The sequence below is a fragment of the Trematomus bernacchii genome, unplaced genomic scaffold, assembly GCF_902827165.1.
Source record: "Trematomus bernacchii unplaced genomic scaffold, fTreBer1.1, whole genome shotgun sequence".
Taxonomy (NCBI): Eukaryota; Metazoa; Chordata; class Actinopteri; order Perciformes; family Nototheniidae; genus Trematomus; species Trematomus bernacchii.
The window spans coordinates 3754276-3773169 of NW_022987409.1; the positions used below are offsets into that span (position 1 = coordinate 3754276).

The 18894-nt window shown below is 38.5% G+C and overlaps 2 protein-coding genes across 3 annotated transcripts; both read right to left on the bottom strand.

Annotated features, from left to right (window-relative positions):
• Positions 1-6880: 6880 nt before the first annotated feature.
• mid1ip1l (MID1 interacting protein 1, like) lies at positions 6881-9697 on the bottom strand. 2 transcript variants are annotated; one of them, XM_034136915.1, is made up of 2 exons: positions 9639-9697; positions 6881-8114 (listed from the first exon to the last, which is right to left on the bottom strand). In XM_034136915.1, the coding sequence occupies exon 2, from the start codon at positions 8034-8036 to the stop codon at positions 7539-7541; it is 498 nt and encodes a 165-aa protein (XP_033992806.1). In that variant the 5' UTR covers positions 8037-8114; positions 9639-9697; the 3' UTR covers positions 6881-7538. The 2 variants fall into 2 exon arrangements, with proteins under 2 accessions (XP_033992806.1, XP_033992799.1); XM_034136908.1 differs by lacking the exon at positions 9639-9697 and adding an exon at positions 8532-8692.
• Positions 9698-10518: 821 nt separating this feature from the next.
• tspan7 (tetraspanin 7) lies at positions 10519-17906 on the bottom strand. The gene is made up of 8 exons (XM_034136427.1): positions 17673-17906; positions 15104-15292; positions 14947-15021; positions 14749-14853; positions 13652-13807; positions 13413-13496; positions 11687-11771; positions 10519-11494 (listed from the first exon to the last, which is right to left on the bottom strand). Exons 1-7 carry the CDS (start codon positions 17757-17759, stop codon positions 11703-11705), a joined length of 765 nt encoding a protein of 254 aa, XP_033992318.1. The 5' UTR covers positions 17760-17906; the 3' UTR covers positions 10519-11494; positions 11687-11702.
• Between the last annotated feature and the right edge of the window lie 988 nt (positions 17907-18894).

The window sequence follows — 18894 nt, forward strand, 5'->3', positions numbered from 1 at the left end:
TCTGCTGTGAAAAAAACTAAACAGGCTTCATTGTGCTCTGAGTGAATTCAGTATTCTCTCCTCCCATCTCTGGTGACTAGGAGTTGTAACCCAAACAGCAACACAGAGTGATTCTCTTCCCAAAAGTATTTAACACAGAACTATCAGGTCTTATCATAGGGTGGATGAAAAAGCAGGAAGGAGGAGGAGTTACATCTTTGTTGGGTGGGTTCAGTGGGAAAGTCTCCGCCTGAGAGAGAACAAGATGTTCCCAGCTCCACATCTGCGTCTCCATGTTGACAAGACAAAAGAGCTGGAGCTGAAAGAGTGGACCGACGGACACTTAGACTTAATCTGCAATGTGTTGTGCCAGGATGAAGGTCTAATACAGAGGCCCTGAGCTAATGTCTCCTGATAAAGCAAAGAGAATGTTGGTCTGATGTACTCCTGCTGGAAGTATTCAGATAATTTACTTGAGTTAATCACCACAAATAAATAATGTTAAAGAAGATATCTTTACCCAAAATCCCACCTTAGCATTATTACATGTGCAACATGTATTTACAGTAAAAGTGGGAGGGATATCAACATGCAGAAAGGGTCGATTTTGAGAGTTACATTTATTTCATTTTTTATTATTATTGATGCATTAACACATACCGAGTTAGATGGTCATTGCAAAGCTGTTTTACCTTCTTTACATGATGTTTAATTTACTCAATAGCAATGCATTATCATTTCTTTATAGTCACTTTTTGTCACACTGACATTTTTTGTATTCATCTTCATTTGTGAAGTTACTATTGAATATTATTCTTATTGTTAATGCTGTGGTCCTTTGCACGTTCCCTAGAAGGAATGCTTTTGCATGCTAGCGGAGCTCTTCTATTTTAAACTGTAAAATTGTACTTTTTTTTTATTGTTATCTAATCTGTATGTATGTGACCCTGGGTACATTGGATAAGGTCCTGTCAAATCTATGCGATATGATAAGATAAGTGTTGTGTCTCTTTCAGTAAGTGTGTCTCAGACCTTTATCAAAACAGTACTAGCTAATGACTGGAAGCAAAGTCATTAAAAACATTGGGTAACACTTTGATATCAAATTAACAAGTCTGTTACTGGTTGTACATTTGAACCTTTCTATTAACTATATTGTTTGAATGAACTTAAAAAAATAATATACTTTCTTATAATATAATACCATGCAACGCTTAATAGTAATTCTCACAGTCAGAGCTGCTTTCTTCACAAATATTTTCTGCTGCTCTTGCGCTGAGAGCAAACAGCAAACACACAGAAATGTTAATGACATCAGTGAGCGTGCTGGCTCCCATTACTTCTACAGCTCAACAAGGCAGCATATTGTAACTCTGAGCGATGCACGATGATGTGGGCTTCCCCCTCTTTCACATGAGACAATTTTACCATAGCAACGCTGCATGTGGGCCGCATACATAACTCAACAACTCCAACAGCAACCTCTTATTAATCACAAGCTACCTTGGGACCGAGTTAAACTCCTGCCTGAGTCTCCTGCAGGGTTACATGGTTGATTTTAACTTTGAAGAATTACTCAAGTATTTAATTTAAAACAATTCACTGTACTTGTAATTATAATATTTTGTTTATCTGATAGAGACAATGCAATTTAACATAGCTCCAATACAGATTAGGGAACTGCTGCACAGAGAGTTAATACATTAAAACCGCAAGAAGCTCGAAACACATCGGAAACAGGAACAAGGAAACAAAAGTGATTCCAAAACCATTCTGCTTTGAGCTTCTTGCTGCGTTTTGTATTTGCAGCATTTTGTATTTGCTGCAAGTTGGTAAATGTTTTATAAATTCTGTGCATATGTTGTCAAGTTTGTGAAGATTTTTCTACATTTGCATGTGTTTTGGCGCATTTGTGTTTTTATATTTGCATAGTTTTTTATACGTTCCTCCTAATGGAAATATTGCAAGGTTGTAATGCGTTTGCACTGGTCGGACACTGTACCAAAGTCACACAGTGACACTAACTAACTAACTGATTGAGGAAGAGGCAAACCAGCAAAATAACAGTTTCTTTCAATGGAGTGTGGTTGCTTTGAAACGAGCACAGATAGCGTCTTCAGTTCCCCATCAGAAAGGGCTCTCTGACAGCAAGTTAAAGCTGTGGAAAATATTCTAAACATAGTCTAGACTTTAAGTGGTTTACTGTTTATTAGATTAGATTAGATTCAATTTTACTGTCATGGCACATACTGTAGTACAAAGAAATACAGTTTGCCTTCAACTACAAAATGCAAAGATGAGATAAATGCCATGTGTTTACAGTATTTTCACACATTATGTTACATTTACTTAACATTATTTAGATTTTGTTGGTGTAATTTCCTTTTAAGAATTAAATACAGGCAGAGCATAATTTAAAGTGGGTAATATTCTCTAAATATAGCAAACAATGAAGGTGATATTGAGTTTGCAAATATATGTCCCCGTCCTCAGTGCTGCATGTTGACCATCATCTACTGAAGGTTATACACCTCAAACACAAAGGTTCCTATACTGTCCCTTTAACAGCCTGCTGGAGGCCTCTTTAAATTAAGCAAATCTTTTCTATGTTGTTTCCAAATCCTCTTACAGTTCCCACTGAGAGTCAAATGTTTGTCTCTTCTGTTTGATTTCACAGTTAACTCAAAGCTTTGCTGTGAGCTGACGAGATATTAAAGCAAACAGCACAGCGAATGTGCCCCGGTGTTTGCTCAGGGAGCAGAGCTGTTACCAGAGCAGAGCAGAATAAAGCTGACCAGGTTGTCAGCAGCAAACAGAGAAAAGGCAGAGCTGCAGGTATATATTGGTGCTTTAAGCTGCACTGCTAAAAAGATACAAACCCTTATTTAGAAGGTTAACTCGACCTGCCTTGTAAAGTAATAATCCATGCTCTGCCTGTGGATTTACTCCTGTCAGGTACGAGCTTGCTTTACAGCTGTTGAGCAAACAGACAGTGCTGCTGAGGTGAAGCAGATTGCTGCCAGGGAAGGACTGCAGTCTGCCAAGTCTGCGATCACGACGCACCCTCATGCTGGAGGGTGAGGTGGGGCAAAGAGCTGCCAGAACATCAAGAGGCCTTTCAACACCCAAAGTCTCATGTCCCAAGATATGTTGGCACATTGCACTGACCCTAAGAGCCCTTGCAACACGCCATGTCTGACAAAAATATCAGACAGCTAAACAACTGTTTTGCAGCTCATTTACCAAACACACGAGGAGTTTTGGGCATATACTTGTGTTGAAATGTTAATAAAACTACAAGAATTGTGTGAGAAATTAAGGGTGCGGAAATGTGCACATAATGAAAATCTGTATTTGGTCTTGACTGCAAGATGCAAATGAGATTTGAAAGACATTTGATCTTCAATCTTTTTCTTTACTGTGGGCATTATAATTCTGAAGCTGTATAAGCAAATTAGCACTTTATATCATGGACTTTGAAACAGTTAACTAAACAGCTGCTGAGCACGATGTAACAGCACTTCTTCCTCTAAACTCTGGAGCTGTTTCAAAATGGCAATGTACTGCAGGTTTGCAACGATTTGCTCTCGGGTTTCTCAAGACATTGGCGTGACTTGGGAGACTTGTGCATGCCGGCAGTCGGAGCCATATTACAGAATATCAATGTCATGGTTCAAGTACTGCTTTGAGATGTGTTTGTCTGGAGCCTGAAATAGAAAAGAAATACTCAAAAGTACAATTTATTTGAGGAGATATACCTTGTTTTGTGAAAAGCTATCTTTAAACAAATGTATCTGTCAAATGTTTGATTACATTTTCTTGAGACTAGAAGAATAGTACCAAGGATTGATGCAGTTCACATTGTTAAAGGAGTAGTCTATTAGGAATAAAGTGAGATAAAAAGGTTGATATTTGTCGGTTAAAGAAGATCCAGCAGACAGTTAGCTTAGCTTAGCATAAAGACTGAAAGCAGGGGGAAACTGTTAGCCTGACACGTTTTTCTTATTTGTGCCTCCATACTAAAACCGAAGTGCATTGAGTGCTATGAACTGCTCTGAGCCATAAGTTATTCTGGTATGTCCCCCTCAGCCAGTCCTCATTTCTACACTCTACAGTTTTTGTACAAACTAGAACATGCAATTTCCTGCAGTAAGATGTGTGTGAATGCTCAATATCACCATAAGGTGCATTTGAGACTTCCCCATTTCCAAAAAAAAAAGGCTGAGATTTTCCATTGAACTTCATATTCATTGTATTAAGTAGATGTTATGCTGTTAGAAATGGATGTTGGTCAAGCTCCCACACTTTTTATAAATTAACTGCAAGCAGACAATTTACATGCAAACAGCAAAATGTATCCACCCTGTCATGGACAAATTCAAAGTAGAGTAAATATATTGTAATTACATAGCGATTATAAAATGTACATTGCAGATGGACATTTTTGGCTAATATTAGCATTTAATGAGCACATGGTGGACCGTCAGTTAGCAACATGATTCAGTTAGCGACATGATTCAGTTAGCATATTTGTTTAACAAATATATTTCGAATTTCTGAAAGGTTTTTATATTAATTGACATTTCACTATGACAGAGTGGACATGTTAAGCTTGACAACATCCAACTACACACATAATATGATTACAATTACGAAATATAAGTTTAAATACTTACTCTGCAACTAGCCAATGTCTCAGCCTCCATTGAGGAAAGACAAAATGGTGGTAGTAAGTAATGTCACTGAAAACATCAGATGTTTTTTATAGGGGCAGTTACCCCATAATGACAGGGTGGACAGCAATGTCAGGGACACATGCAAAATGTTCAATATTATTATGAAAATAGAATATACATTATCAAAATTACTCGTTTTATCAAATAACTCGTTGTGGACAATAAAACCATATAATTATTTTATAGTATCATTTAATCACTTAGCAGAGCAGTGTGTGGGACATGCCAAAATCACGTACATCCAATGAAGAAATACGGTATAAAATGAAGGAAACACATTTCAAGAGACTTATTACTGATATGTGTGTAAATGTTTGGCCATTTATAATAAGACCTCAGAGTTTCATTATTCTGCTACATTTTCATGATGACTGAGTGATTCTGATGGGGACACCAAAGTTACTTTATAGTGATATTGACTCAGCTGGAGTTGCAAAACTTTGCTGACATTACAGGAATCTAAAAGGACAGATGCATTGCACCGCTGGAAGACCTGTATACTGAATCTATCAGAGAACTGAACAGCATGACCTAAAGAAGATAAGAACAAATTAAACAAACAAGATGTTGAATATCGAGCTAAAGAGGTGCTGGTGAATTTTTTCAGAGCAGGGCTAGCCGTTTCCTCTTGTTTCTAGTGTTTATGCTAAGCTAAGCTAAGCTAACTGTCTACATCTTTAAATATAAGACAAAGGTAAGAGTGGTATCAATCTTCACATATAACTCTTGGCCAGAAATTAAATAAGCAGATTTTCTCTAACGTCAATAAATATGTACATTTCATTGCTTTATTTTTAGAAGTTTAATATACTGTAAGAAAAAAGATCCTCATTCTTTTCACATTTAGCGTCTGCCCAGCTGTCACCAGTTTGGTTGACCCAGTTTATCTGAGTGGGTTGAGGCGGCCTGACCAGCACAGCCATTTTGATTTGCAGCCATTTGTATGGCCCTTTGTGAGTGGAGAGAAAGAGGAGGGCTGCAGCCTCGCACCGCAGGGCTCAGGCAGCAGCTTTTATGCAAACTCTCAAACCCCGGCCTGCGCTGTGCTGCTGGTCAGAGGAACACCAGTTTGTTTGACCGCCTGCCCTCCACTCTCTTCCTGGATGCCCTTCATACAGCAACCTCCTAATCACCGCTCTGCCTTTGAGGAGAAAAAAAGCCTTTGCGAGCGGATTGGCTGCTCTTGGTGGAGCTGTTGCTAAGGGGAGGGTTTCCCTCAGTGATGGATAGATGTGGCAGCTGGTGTGGAGTTAGAGCAACATATACATCAATTTAATGTCTAATTTATACCCCACTACCATCTTGTTCACTGGGACAAAACTGCAGAAATATGTTATCCATGTCCTTAATCTTCACTAATTCCTGCAGAGGTTTTAAAGATCATGTTTGACATGCAACCAGGGTGTAAGGTTTTCTTTTAATCAAGTTTATTGTCTTGTTTAAACAGAGTCTTATCACTTCTAATGGGTTAAAGCACTTAACAGCTTTTGTCACCCTTTCAGCCGCTGTTCCCATTGTTTGAGATTAGTAGATGGTAAATGCGAAAGGTATTAGATTAAGATACAACAAATGGACGGAGCTCTTGTAATGTGTGTGACAAATGGGCACAGTTTTATATATCATATTTCTTATAAGATAATCGGTATTATGTTCTGTTATCAGACATCTTTTGCAGAAACAGAAATCAAAGGGCTAATTTAAGATGACTTTCATTTGTCTAACAATGATTACATTTGTTGCTAAAATGCATCTACATTTTAGGTTAAAAACGTACATACAAGCTGCAGGATGATCTTGCAGGTGATTTGCATTGCACAACTGACTATTTGCATGAAACAGAAATGAAGTAAACAAATTCTGCTCGAGAGCACTACTTTCTTTAGCAGCACCTCTTTCGAGCGTCACCTTAAAGTACTAGTTAGTTAAGTAACTGTTAAATCCTTCATTAAATAAAGCTGTTAAACGGGCCCCACATACGCAGCAGTGAGTAAAGTAGCTGTTGTAGATGACATGTTATGGCATGTCAAAATGCATCACAATACATTCCTGTGCAGCCTTAAGCAATGAGAAGAAAACATTTTTTCTTTTTTTAAATGAAGCTACAAAAAGGAAAAGAGAAACGCCTCCAACATCCTTCCTGTTAGCAGAGACAACACAAGCAAACATCAAGTTTCCAATTATTTATTTCAGGTTTACTGATTTAATATAAAATTTGAAATATCCAAGGACAAACAAATGAACATAATGAACCATTTTAGCAGTCAGATAATGGGGAGATAACTGAACAGGGCATGAGGGTGTACAAAAAGTCAAGGCACGCCATGTTACAGTAATACCAGGTGGAAAGATTTAAAACCTTGGCAGGTAAGAGCCCTTCAGCTCAGCTTTCAAATAATTTTCTTAAAAAGGAGGGACAGAATAACCAGCATTCAATTTCTCCTACAATTAGGAACCTTCTTTTATTCACAATCTGGTGACAAACTTATGTTGAAATGAATAGACAAAAGAGGGGATGGCAAGTTGTCTGCATAAAGCAGAGCTGCGCTTCATCTGGACTTTGAGACCAATTCAATAAACCTCAACCATGCACAGTGCATCCTCTGAAACAGGCAGAGGGACACGAGCCGGTGTCACTGGTTCTTGTGTTTTGGTAGGGGAAGATGGAGTGTCGCTACTCAGGAGTGAGAGAAAGTCAAAGTGGTCGCCCTGGTCAGTTAACTGTCCATTGAGATCTATTAGGAAGAGATGGGGTTGGGGGGGGCCCTTCTCAACACATCCCATTGTGCAAGTCAAGCAGTCCGAGGGGAGAAAAACGTAATACTTCTATCTCATGAAGTTTCCGCCTCCGATTTCTCTCTTGTACCTGTTGGTGAGGTGGTCGGCTTGCATTGTGAGCTTGGACAGAACTCCAAACAGTCCTCTGAGGTGATAATGAAACTGGTTCTCCAGGTCTAAGTTCTCGTCAGCGAGGAGGTCTCCGGTGACCGTCTGCTGCTGCTCCTCCTGCTTCACCGCCATCTCCAGGAAGCTGGCGCCGCTGCTCATCTCCCTCTTCAGCAGCCCCCACTCCATGTCGTTCTTTATGGACTTGAGCAGCAGGTAGTGCTCGTACATGTCCCTCTGCTTGTTGGGACAGGGGGGTTCATGATTGTTGTTGTTGGGCTCCACCTTGCTGGCCTCCTGCTCTTCCAGGGGGACGTCTCGCAGCAGGCTAGGCACCATGATGGTCTCGTCCATGTTGTTGGCAGCTGCTATGAAGCGGTGCATGACGTTGATGAGTGAGTTCTTGTTGCTGGCGGGGTCGTTGCTGATCTGCATCATTTTGAAGGCTTTAGGTTGGCTTAGTTACAGTAGAGCTGGCAGGTGGTGATGTTAAGGCAGAGCTGCTTGGTGGCTGATCTGCAAGAGGATGAGAGAAAACATGAGGATGGAGAAAAGAAATAAAAAAAGTGCAAAGATTTGATAATGATGCTGCAAAAACAAAAGCCAAATCCAGGACTAATGCACTCTGAAACACAGGTTCACACACACTCAGGGTACAAAGGCAACCAATCACGACATTCATGCACACACAGACAGCCCCCACACACACTGTGTAGCTAGGCAGGAAATGTGATGAAACAGGGGCGGCTCGTTTCGCATCCGCAGAAGATTATAATAAATGGTCGTCTCGCTCACACAAAATCAATTTCAACCACTACATGAATGATAAACCCTCATTGTGCCGCATTGTTAACGCCCGACTCGCATCAATATGACCTTGACTTCCTGTTGTTACAATCTGAAACCCGGAATAAAGAAAGGAAGCAGACTGACCTGAACCAAGAGGTAACCTGAGGAAAATGTTTCTTGGCTGGTAGGACAAACCAAGTCTTCTCAGGCTCTGCACACCACCCGCCGGGAAGGAAAGTAAAAATATTTCCTCAACTAACCGACCACGGAAGACCGTTTTTATACCGGATAGCCGGCTTTGGATGAAGAAACTAATGAAGTCCGCCCTTTTTGTATTTTTCTACCGAGCCCATTGGGCAGCATGGAGAATGTGGGCGGACCTATAGAGCATCTGATCCAAATCTGACCAATCAGACGTCAGATCACAGCTGTCACTCAAATGTATTTATACAGGTTTGTCTGCAATTATCTGCAGCTTATTTACTTGTCATCCTTTCTAGGCCGTTTGCAGCCTGAAGGCAACACTGGTGAGTTTGACAGGCATGCACGATGTTTGATATAGTGTGTTATTAAGAAGTTTGATTACTGTGTGTTAAATAATGCAAAGGTCCGTCTTTGGTTTAAATGAATAGTATTAGTCGCTTTTTTAATGTCTCCACAGCTGCCTACATGTATTATTTTACACAACATTGCCACCTGGTGGTATGATTTTGAATAAATCTTACAATGAACAGAAACTCATCACCTCCCTGACACCATTCATAATTTTACAATAGTAACCAGTCATTCACAGTCGTGGATGGATTACTGAACAGGACTAATGGGCGCAGGCCCAGGGGCCCAAAACTGAGGGGCCACTCTGGCCTTTACCTACAAGAAGTCACTCGGAGTGTACGCAACAAACACAAAGAGACTTAAAATGGCGAGATGGAAAGAAAACTACAGAGAAACCAACCACACATAGATGCAAAACAGCTAAGAGAGACTCACAGCAAATGTAAAGAGATGCAAGATGATAATAATCTCAAAGTGATAAACTAAAAGACAAAGCAACTACAAAAAGGGATAAAAAACAAGACAAAAGTAAAAGGCCTAAAGACACAGCACGACTACATTTACAAAAGGCAAAAGGGGCTGTGCCCATTTTGTTATAATCCACCGATGATCCACAGTATCTATAATAATTGTTTTCTACAATTTCTTTTTTACAAATTGTCTACAAACTGTTCTAAATGAAGCCGTTGGTCTTACCTGACAGTGTTAATGTGACAAAGCTCCAGTGTCCACCTTGAACAATAAGTACTGACACTGAGTTGTCAGGTTTATCTGCATGTATGACATGTGCACACAGGTGTATTTAATAAAGTTAATTAATGGGGCGTGGCAGAGCATCGTTACAGTTATTAGTTACACCTTTGATTCTCCTGCTACCAACTAGCAGCAGGAGCACCTGTTGGGAGCAGCCAGCCAAAGATTTTAGATTTAAGTTTTTTTAGAAGCTTGTAGAACAACAATTATCCATTAATTTACAAAAAAGGTAAAGATTAAAAAGTCTACAATACAAATGTTATGACATAATTTTTTTTATATCACTCTTGCCATTGTTTATTTGTTGTCTTCTAAAGCACTTTGTTTTGAAAAGTGCTATATAAAGTTTGCTGTTATTTCCTTTGCGGTCCCAACTAAATAATTAACTTTGACTGAGATTTATTTTATGAACATCGACACACACACACCGTCATATTAGCAAATAATTGTCTTTCATTGTATATAAAGGATTCATCTCACAAGTGTGCTTTATAAGATCCAAAGTCAGTGTTGCAGTCAATCATCCAGCCTCCCCTCTCCAGTTATGGGACAATATCTAAATATGTTTATATATTAATCTTATGAAAGAGTTTAGATCTTGTGCGGAATCTAGGGAAGTTTAGAATTAACTTTAATATTTATAACAGAACACATTTGTGGATCACTTCATGTTAGTTTGGATTCTGATGAATATATCCTGCTCTAGATTAGTATTATTTCTTCATAACTGAAAAGTTACTGTTCTGTCAACTGAGTGGGACATTTTCTTCCTTTAAAATGTAAGACTATAAACATCTGAATACATTCATAGGTTTTCTTCAAATATTGTCAAATTCCATTTTTATTGTACAAAATATGTATTACCAAACCTCATAACCAAAATGACTCAATAGTAACACTTACTGTTGCACTGCACAAGGCATCTGAACTTCCATATTGTGTTGTATCCAAAAATAGTATGCCGTTACCCTGCATATTATAAAACAAATGGCTTACACTTGTTGTGAATGGATCCCTCACAAGGCCCCAAATAACTGAGTGATGTTTGTCTGCCAGAATACTTCTGATGATTGAAGAAGCAAACAGCTGTAGGACAGACACATCCTGAGCTGCTCCTCCAACACACACACAATTAAAAGATACTAAATTAAATCTTTATTTTTTTTTTAAATATTTCACATGCATCCACAAAAGAATAACAACTTAACACTGAAATATGTGATATAAAGTTGGCTGGGTAACTGTACTTGGCACATATGAATGAAAGCTTTCAACAATACTGGCCTACATAATTAGTCAGGCTCATTCTCAAGTCCTTACTCGCTTTTTTTCAGGGTGGCGACCTATCGTCCATGTTGGTTTCACAGAAATTCACTTAGTGTTGCAGAGAACATTTAACAGCTTATTGTCTAGATTTCATCTGCTCAGCTACAGACTCATATTTTAGCAAAATTACAAGAAACAAGGCAGCTGCATTATACAAAGACACAACAAGAGGAAAGGTTGACAATTGGTCAAATGAATTAACTCAAAGAAACATCTACACTTAATATAAATCCCTAATTAAATCTCAGGCGTAACACATGATCTCCGAAGGTCCCTTACATTTTTTGGTCAAACTACACTGCAGATAACATCCCTTTTTACATTATTTCCTTTCTGCTCATTTGTTGCTTGATAAAAGAAAAAGCATTGAGTGTTTTTCCCTCTCTAAAATAATACCAACTAACACGAACACAATAATAAAATCACAGGAGATTCTTTAACTCAGTTTGCATCAGGAGCTGCCCATCAGTGACCTGCAAATAGAGATGGAAAACGTGTCAGACGCCGGTGTAAAGACATTTGCATTTGGACATTGGATCATTTCATCACTGCTTCAGTTTCACAATTTGTGCTCGGATTATTCTGAACATGATTTATTCTCCCAACAAAAACCAGATCAGCCAATTTTCTTTATATATAATACATATACTGATAACAAGCCTCACCTGGGGAAGGTCACTGTTAGACCATCTCATACTGGTTGTTGGTTATGTATCGAGACAAGCAGCAGGACAGGAATATCCCAATGAGCTGAGAGGAAAAAAATAAAATAAAATGTAGATTTATCAAAACAGACAACTCCTAACACACCATATTAATCTTAAGGAAAATGAAGTTTCTATCAGTTATGAAAAGATAGAATATAATTACCTTTGGTTTACATGTGAAAATATATGAAATAAGGCACATTAAAACACATTTACATAGAATCACAATAGTAGCTAGATAAAAGGAGAACTAATAAATTAAGGTTAAATAATTAAATATGCAAGGATTTGTGCTGAGGTTGCAGGCTGGCTTCAAAAAGTGGCCGTTCTTACCGATACAAATATGTTATGGTAACAGGGACAAATTATTCTTCATAGACGTTTTTCTTTGCATAGTGAACATTTTCAGTCAGTAACTTAATGGATCACTGTGTGGTCATTTCAGATTTGGCCACTTAGGCGTTGGCACGGTTTGCTGTGATACAAAACAAAATGGACTCTTTTACTTAGCGGCAGATAATGTCGCTCTGTCAGCTGCACATACAGCAGAGCATAGATCAGCCACATTAGTGCTCAGACAGGCTATAAAGAAAATGATACATTAACTATAAAGATTAAAGTAAAAACGAATGTGAAAGTGGAAATTATTACCGGCTGTAAATAATATTTGATTATGCAAAGCGACTATCTGGATTAACTTTGACCTGCTGCACTTGGTTTTAGAATGTGGTTGTCGATTATAATCAACATGTGGGTTTGGTCATAGCATCTAGGCTGTAAAAGAATTGTTCACTGATCCCTTTATAATAGAATTGTAATAATAAATTCAATAGGGAGCAGTAGAAGGTCATTTTCTTTTACTTTATTAGATAGTATGCTGTATAAAGCAGACAGGAAATGAAGGGGGAGAGAGAATAGGAGAGAATAGCAACAAGTGTCCCCTGTTAGACTCTAAATATGATCAGTGTCTGAATTTAACTGGGATTTAATCCAAATATTATGTCCGGTTGTCAGTTTTTGTACTTATTGGTTTATTAACAGGGACAGTGCACATTAATAAACATTCAGGTGATGGGGATAGTTAGCCAAAAGGTTCATTTTAATTTGTGCGTGTTGTAAATGTACCCCTCACAATCTTTCCCTTCTAGACTCTTTTACTGTCCGTGTCACTGCATCCCCAGATCTAAATGATTGTGGTTATATAAATGAGATTTATTATGCTGCTGGGCCGCCTCGTTAAATCAGGTGTGGGGCGAGAGACGGAGCAGACAGGTTTTAGACTGCAGTGAAACTCTCACGCAAACAAAATGTGGATCGAATTGAATTATTTTGTAAAATAAAAACACATCATAAACTTTACATTTTGGCTTTAAAACGCTCGAGTTATTTGAAAGGTTTGGACCGCAAAAGTCAGAAAAAATCTTACGCAGCAAAAGCTCAAATGTATTTCTACAAATAGTATTTAGTGTTATAATTAGTGCAGCATTATCTTTGTCTGCAGCAGTTCTGCAACACCAGGCTTATTAATAGACAAGAAAAGGAAAAAGCTCTGCAGCACTCAAATCTTGATTTTGAATAATTATGATTTGAACTTATTTGTAACAGCCCTAAATGTAATTAAACTAATTCTTATGCAGTACTGTCTTATTTGTTCTGAGACAAAGAATGTACATATTTGACATACCTGGAAGAATGCAATCCCAAAAGAGATCCCAGCGATGATTCCCAGGTTGGACTCCATCACATGGGTCACCCTCGCAAAGCAGCCCTACAGCAGAAAGAAAACATTCATAATGGCTTCTAACCCTTTCTACAAACACAGTTAAACATTTGAGCTATTAATGTGGTTGTTCCTTCAAATAAAACTAAAGCCATTAAACCTTGACACAAATATGTAGTGGTGGTGTAAGGCCGTGAACTCACCACGGTGTAGACCTCCTGCCCGGCCATGTCCAGGTCCTTCAGGCTCTCCGGGGAGCAGTTGGCGCTGTCTTTACAGCAGCTGGCGGGGATGCCGCTGGCTTTAAAGTATGCTGTTTTGTTCCAGTCAGTGTAATTGTCCACTCCGCAGCAATGCAGCTATATGGAGAATCGCCAACAACAAAATGATTACAACAATGTAACAAATGTCTTGATGTGTCAGAAAAGGTTGGTCAAACTCTTTTTTTTAATGATGAAAAAATAAAACACTTGGATATTTCCTGGCTGGTCATTAAATGATTTAGTGATGTCACTGCAGATGTTTGGGATCACCTTAAAGGTGGGGTAGGTACATTTGAGAAACCGGCTCGAGATACACTTTTTGTTATATTCCATGGAATGCTCTTAACATCCCGATAGCAATGAATATCTTAAGTGCTTTGACAAAAAATCCATTAAAAAATTTCATCTGTGGAAGCCGTAGTACTGTAAAAAGCACGACCAATCATTTTAGCCGGCCCGGCTAAAATAACTGGATGGCCTACCTGCCTGTCAGCCTTCCATCTGTGCACAAACTTATCTCGTGCCCTCATTGGTCATGTGCGCGTTCGTGTGTGTTGGAGGAGGGGCTCTGTAAGGAAGTGGCAGAATTTTTCCGGCTGTGTATTTTCAAATTCTAGCGCACTCGAGCTGGTTTCTCCAAAATTACCTACCCCACCTTTAAGAGTGCCACAGGAATTAATGCTAAAACCTAGAAAATGTGTAAGCATGGATGTATGTCAGGTGACCTCTTCTCAAAGTCAATGGGTTTCTTGAAAGGGTTTCCTATAAAATGCCTGAACCCTAAGCATAAGAGATGTTCATGTTTTGACCTACGACAAAAATGTATGTTTGAAACTTTTCCTATCTTAAAAAAGGCTGTTTCTAACAAGTGACTTAAGCCTAGAGAGTAGCCTGGAGGACATTATACACCTACAGATCAGCACTTCTCTGCTCTCTGTTGGTTTAATGCTTAGTTTCCCATGTGCAATGTTGTCATATAAACAAGAGTTATTTGTTTAGTACAGTGAGTCAGATAAAGGTAGCACCCTCCCACTCACAGTCCTCTGGATGATGTCGACTGCACCGCTGCTGCTGCTGCTGCCGTCGGTGCTGTTGTAGTTTGTCACAGCGTTGTCATAGGCAACACCTATCTTGGCCTTGATCTGTTCAACACAAAACAAAGGTTATATATTCCGGTGAGCTGATGTGATTTCATTTTCTTTACAAGAAAGGTAATGTTTCTGACAGTAACTGACCTCGTGTCGGAAGATAAATCCAGAGACACCGGCCACAAGCTCAGCCAGGAACACCAAGGTCAGAAACATGGCATACTAGAGGGAGCAATAAAAGGAAAATTAAGCAAGGTCACATCTGAAGGGAATATTTCAGTGAATTTACTGCACCTTCACCCACCAGTTTGAGCATCCATGGGCTGCCGCGGCATGTAGCGAAGCAGCCGAACAGTCCGAAAATAACGATGATGGCTCCGGTCCCGATGAGGACATATGGTGCATTGGTGCTCTCCTCCGAGGCCAGAGTGAAGTAGGCCTCCAGGCTCACCTTCCCCCACACGCCGACCGCCAGCAGGATCACGCCTGTGAACTGAAGACGACAGCAGGGAGTCAGCTCCGGCAGAGAAGAGCCAACGAGAAGGATGAGCAGGCTTTTATGGCCAAAACCTGACATTAAAGGCTTGAAACCACACTGGTACATGTAAGAGTTCAGTAGCATTTAAATCAAACCCTTTGAATCATTTTGAATTGTTTAAACTGTTTTTGAAAAGGTTTTACCTAAAAAAAATGGGAAGGATAAAAGATCAGCTCGATACGTAAGAGATCGAGACATATTTGTACACATTTGGAACTGGTTCCAAAATAAAACCAGTTATCAGTTATCCTACATTTTCTAAAAAGGAAAATGAATAACCAAATCTAGACCCTACCCTTACCCTGTCATGCACAAAAGTCAAAACATTAACAGGTTTCCAGTTTTTAAATGTGAGGATTTGAAACTCTTATATGGACATTTTGACACGTTGCTTTGACATTTTATAAACCAAACAGTCAAATAAACTAATTAAGACCCATCAATCATTACAGTTATCTCTTCCTATTTAAAAACCAGTGAAAACGCTCTGACATACAAATATTGAGTTTTTCTGTGTACCAAACTGATCATGCAGATAGACGAGTGATCTGTACCACGTTTGGCCAATATCAGGGACACTTTTAATTAGGAACCATGATGGGCTGAATCCATAACAACTCAGTTTCCTTCATTGATTGATTGATTTCCTTAATGTAATCAGTTTGCAGTGGACAAACTGCAGATAAAGGTTAGAGTTAGAAGAGGATGCTGGAGCTCTGACACTCAATGTGTATCCAGAGAAAACATATAACCTCAAATACTGTTCACAATCTCAGGACAGAGGCTGCAGATTTTGTATTTACCTGACAACATTTGAGTAAAACCACACCCGGGATACCCCACTAGCCTCAGCCTGAGGTTGAATAATCTCAGCATCTCTTTCCTTTACGACCACACGAGTCATTAGCCTGAAGGGAGGCATCAGTGCATTGAGCCAAGAGCAATAAATTGTCAGATAAAAGCATTGACCTGAACTTTGCAGCAGCCTGAGATGGCTGTTTGCTCGGTACAAAGATTAAAAGGGGGGAGCAACGATAACTGCTCATTTTCTTCTCAAGACAAGCTTGTGTTTAGGCTTTTCTTACATGTAATTATGGCTGAAGCTAGCATTTATTTTCACTATTGACTATTCTACCAAATATTATCATGATGAATCTTTTTTTATTAATAGGATTAGTATAAAGTAAGATTAGCTAGTTAACTAAATTGACAAAGAAAAGCATTACATGGCTGCAAGCATGTTTAGTCTGTTAACTAACAAGTTGATAAGTAGAAAATGTAATGATCTTGTATTTGCTTCTGAAATATGAGGATTTTTCACATTTTCTTTGTCTTGTGCAACAATCTATTTGAACATCTTTGAGTTTGTAATCTTGGCAAAACAAGTCCTCTGAAGGGGTCACCTTGGGCTATAGGATATTGGAAAGGATCCTGGAAAGAATGATGCAACTGTGTACTAATTTTGAAAGGAAATAAAGTGTTGATGCTAAACCTCCAATTAAAACTCCAATGGACCTTCCTGTTCTACCCTTAAAATCAGTACCAAATGACATTGTCTGTCCCACCATAGACTACAACAATTAGATCCACAGAAACATATTAATCAACAACCATTTTGATTATTTAAAAAAAGCAAACATGCAGTTGTAATGTTCCAGCATCTCAAATGTGTATATTTTACCAGAACATTTTAGGGTTACCTTCTACTTTCATGATAGTAAACAAGATTCTTGGATTGTTTCTTAGACTTTTTCTGTCTCAGATAGGCCCATTGAGAAAAAAACAGATAACATAGTGACACGTGTTGTTAGTCAGCTTTAAATGTAGCTATTTACAGAAAACGGTGTGAGTGGAACATTAAATGTTGACTGAGGTTTAACTCCTAAACATTTTCTGTTAGACAAACGTTGCACTTTAACGTATAATTAAGTTGGAATGCAGAACAACATCAATGATAGCCTACAGTGAAAACTATTACCTTTAATTTATAAAATATCACTCTCAGCCAAGTTAAAATGTAGCTAAAAACATTATTTGAGGTAAAACCAGAAATAAATCAGAATACAGAGCTAAGGGCTGTTTTCAGACAGTTGGTATCTGAACAAAACAACGGTCGCTACGTTTCCAACAAGTGGTTCTTTAAATCAACATAAACCCGCTCCACTTGAACTTTAACGACATGTACACAACTTATTGAACTCCGTGTGTGTTTGTGTGTTCCTGTCGTGATTTAAGGAGTGGAGTTAGTTCGCCTTGTTGGCACCTCGGCCGCGGCTCTTAGCCCATTGTTGCTCCTTTAGCTCCTTGGCCCCCATTACATGCAGCAGCTGCTCACCCAGAAAATGAGGCTGTAGGAGATGAGGAAGGTCTTCAGGCAGGTGATCACCGGCTTCGTCTGAAGCCTTCGAGACGGCGGCGACATGGTGCTGTTTTTACTTTAAAACTGGTAAAAAGGAGAGAAAAGTTGACTTCACAGCGCCCTACAGGGGAGAGGGGGAGAAAAAACCTTCAGGGATAAATCCGAGGAGAGGGGGAAGTGTCGTCACTAACCCAGATTCACTTTCCTGAAGGAAAAACAGCTTTAAACTATTCACAGTAAAGTCAGCAGTGATTTTCATATTCATCGACAGATCAGTCTCAAGTACAGCTTTCAAAATAAAACGCGAAAAAACTGGTTTACAAATGAAACAATAGCTTAAAAACACTACTGCATTATGGCTATTTTAAACACACACTGGAGTAGCCTAGTGGAAAAAGCACTTAGATCTTTTGCAAAAATAGTGTCATATTTTAAGATCTGACTATTTATTCCTATATTGGTCTTTGAGTGTTAATATACATTTGCATGCAGGGCTGCTGAAACACATCTCAAACACTATTTCTGAAAGGAAAAAAAGAACAGAAAAAACGTTCAACCCGATAAAAGGTTTATAAAAGCTACTCATGATATATCTAATAATGAGTTATAAGCCTTATTAGCTTTTGTTTAATGTGTTAAAGTCCAGTTACCATGCAGCCAAGTGTAAACTCGTTTTAATGTGTGCTTTTATTTTGATGAAAGCAGAACTACTTCCGGCCTCGTGCTGTCTAACTTGTTTTTTTAACATGCTTTTCCCCCTCTTGTATCAGCTGAGTAAATACAAGTTTCACATCGACGCTCATAAAATAAAAACATGTAGATTAATTGAATTGATATAAGGCTCATCATATCTTTTAAGCTTCTTGTGGGACTAGTCTAACTAGTTCTTGGTTAATTTTTAACTCCACTCTCATTGAATTGTGAAGCACTTTGAGATGACGTTGTTTTTAAAGTGTGCTATACAAATAAAAATGTATTATCAGTATTAAATGTATTATTATTATTATTATTATTATTATTATTATTATTATTATTATTATTATTATTATTATTATTATTATTATTATTATTATTATTATTATAAACTACATGTGATGACACTTATAAAACATATTATCATAAATCGTACATCGACAATAGAAATATCATAACAAACCTGATGTGTATTTTTTAAGTGCAGTGGGTATTTTATACATCT

Coding starts and splice junctions, on each gene's coding strand:
- tspan7 (XM_034136427.1), bottom strand. CDS start 17,759: ATGTCGCCGCCGTCTCGAAGGCTTCAGACGAAGCCGGTGATCACCTGC. Junction 14,854..14,946: donor GATTTATCTTCCGACACGAG/GTCAGTTACTGT, acceptor TGTGTTGAACAG/ATCAAGGCCAAGATAGGTGT. Junction 13,808..14,748: donor TCGACATCATCCAGAGGACT/GTGAGTGGGAGG, acceptor TTCTCCATATAG/CTGCATTGCTGCGGAGTGGA.
- mid1ip1l (XM_034136915.1), bottom strand. CDS start 8,036: ATGATGCAGATCAGCAACGACCCCGCCAGCAACAAGAACTCACTCATC.